The sequence below is a fragment of the Equus quagga genome, chromosome 8 (assembly GCF_021613505.1).
Source record: "Equus quagga isolate Etosha38 chromosome 8, UCLA_HA_Equagga_1.0, whole genome shotgun sequence".
Classification (NCBI taxonomy): Eukaryota; Metazoa; Chordata; class Mammalia; order Perissodactyla; family Equidae; genus Equus; species Equus quagga.
The window spans coordinates 109,699,638-109,701,434 of NC_060274.1; the positions used below are offsets into that span (position 1 = coordinate 109,699,638).

A 1,797-nucleotide genomic window follows, 5' to 3' on the forward strand; every position below is an offset into this window, starting at 1 on the left:
CTCCCCAGCCACCGAGAAGCATCTCCCAGCCATACAACCACATGGACTCTTACATGGCCTCTCCTAGCAGAGGTAGCTGGGGCAACTGGGGAGTGGAGGACATCAACCTCCCATCAACCTGGGATCCCTCTGTAAAAGATACTAAAATAAATTAGTAAACATTCCTGTTTACAGAAATAGAAAGCATTTCTGTTTCCAAAGGCCTCTCACCATCCCAGTCCTGGACATTTCCAAGACTGCCACCCCTGACACCATCTCCAAGGTCCGCCCTGATGGGTGGGTAAGACACCAGAGTCTTTTGAGACTGGGAGCTCCTCAGGCACCTGAGAATTCCAGTTTCACATTTCTGGTTCCAGGGAAGGGAGAATCTTCAGGACTCTGGAGAGTACCAGGGTTCATCCCTTCTCACCAGTTCCTGGGGGCTGTCTTGAGGCAGCCCCCCCTTTTAGGATGATATACATGTCCTAAAAATTCTTGCTATTTTCTGGCTCCCAGTCCCTCCCCAGGGTCCAACACGCCTGCCTGGACCCACCCTCAGAGCGGAGAAACCAGTCTGTGCCTTGGTCTAATGACTCTGGGAAAGAGGGTTGGGCAGAGGGAAGGCAGGGAAAACCGCCTGGGGGATCGTCCTTGAGGGGACGACTAACAGCAATGACTCTCAGACACGCTGGTGGTGCCGCTGGGTGCCTGGCCGGGGACGGAGCCGGAGCTGTCCACCAGGCTGGCAGGTTGCGAGTCGACGCGGGGAGTGCGACGGCGCCCCCGGTACTCGATCATGTCGGGATGATAGGCTGGGTGGCGGCGAGCATGCTTGGTCAGGTGGTCGCTCCTGGAGAACTGCTTGGGGCAGAGGGGGCAGGAGAAGCGCTTCTCGCCCGTGTGCGTCCTGTAGTGGCGGGCCAGCTCGTCGGAGCGCGTAAACTTCTTGTCGCAGTCGAGCCAGTCGCAGGAGAACGGGCGCTCACCCGTGTGGGTGCGCTGGTGGGACTTCAGATGCGACGACTTGTAATAGGCTTTGTTGCAGCCGGGAAAGGGGCAGCGGTGGCGCTTGGCAGCAGGCGTGACAGGCCTCCGACGGGGGACCGGACCCGTGGCGGGGGCGGGGGCCACGCCAGGGGCCCCGCCAGAGCCCGCACCAGGGTCGGCAGGCGCTCCGGGGCCGGCAGGCGCGCGGGGGACCGCGGGCGCGCCGGAGGAGTGCGCGGGCCCGGAGACCTCGGCCGCGCTGGAGGCCGGGCCCGGCTCTGAGCCCAGGGTCGGGCCAGAGCACCGGGTCGGGTCGGAGGGTCCGGCCGAGGCGCGCAGAGCTTCCCCCGAGGTCTCCCCGAAGCCCTCCCCGGAGCCGCCGCGCAAGTCAGCCAAGACGCTTGCAGCCAGCAGGTGGGGCGCGGCGCCGCCCGCGCCGGGGCTGGGGGCGGCGACCTGGGGGAGCGGGGGGACCGACGCGGGCCCCTGTGGCCCCGGACCCGGCAGAGCGGACTCCGGCGGCGCCGCACCCACCTCCGAGCCTGCGGCTCCGCCCGCGCCCTCGGGGTCCGGCGGGCGGCGGTGAACCACGGCGCCCGCGGACATGGACACCAGGCACTCGGCGGCGAAGTAGTCCAGGCACGCCACCGCGGCCGACATGCTGGCCCCGCCGGGCCGCCGGCGAGCGCCGTCCGAGCGCGGCCGGCCGCGGGCGGGAGAGTTCTCGGGAGCGTCCGTCCCGCAGCCTCTGAGCGAGAAGCGGGAGGCCCGGTGCACGCCGCCCGCCGCCCGCCGCCCGCTGCCGCTGCCGCCGCCGCCGCCGCCGCCGCC

General features: G+C 67.9%; 1 protein-coding gene across 1 annotated transcript; it reads right to left on the minus strand.

Annotated features, from left to right (window-relative positions):
• Window positions 1-642: 642 nt before the first annotated feature.
• On the minus strand, window positions 643-1,626 carry KLF14 (KLF transcription factor 14). The gene has a single exon (XM_046668948.1). The coding sequence runs from the start codon at window positions 1,624-1,626 to the stop codon at window positions 643-645; it is 984 nt and encodes a 327-aa protein (XP_046524904.1).
• Window positions 1,627-1,797: the final 171 nt, after the last annotated feature.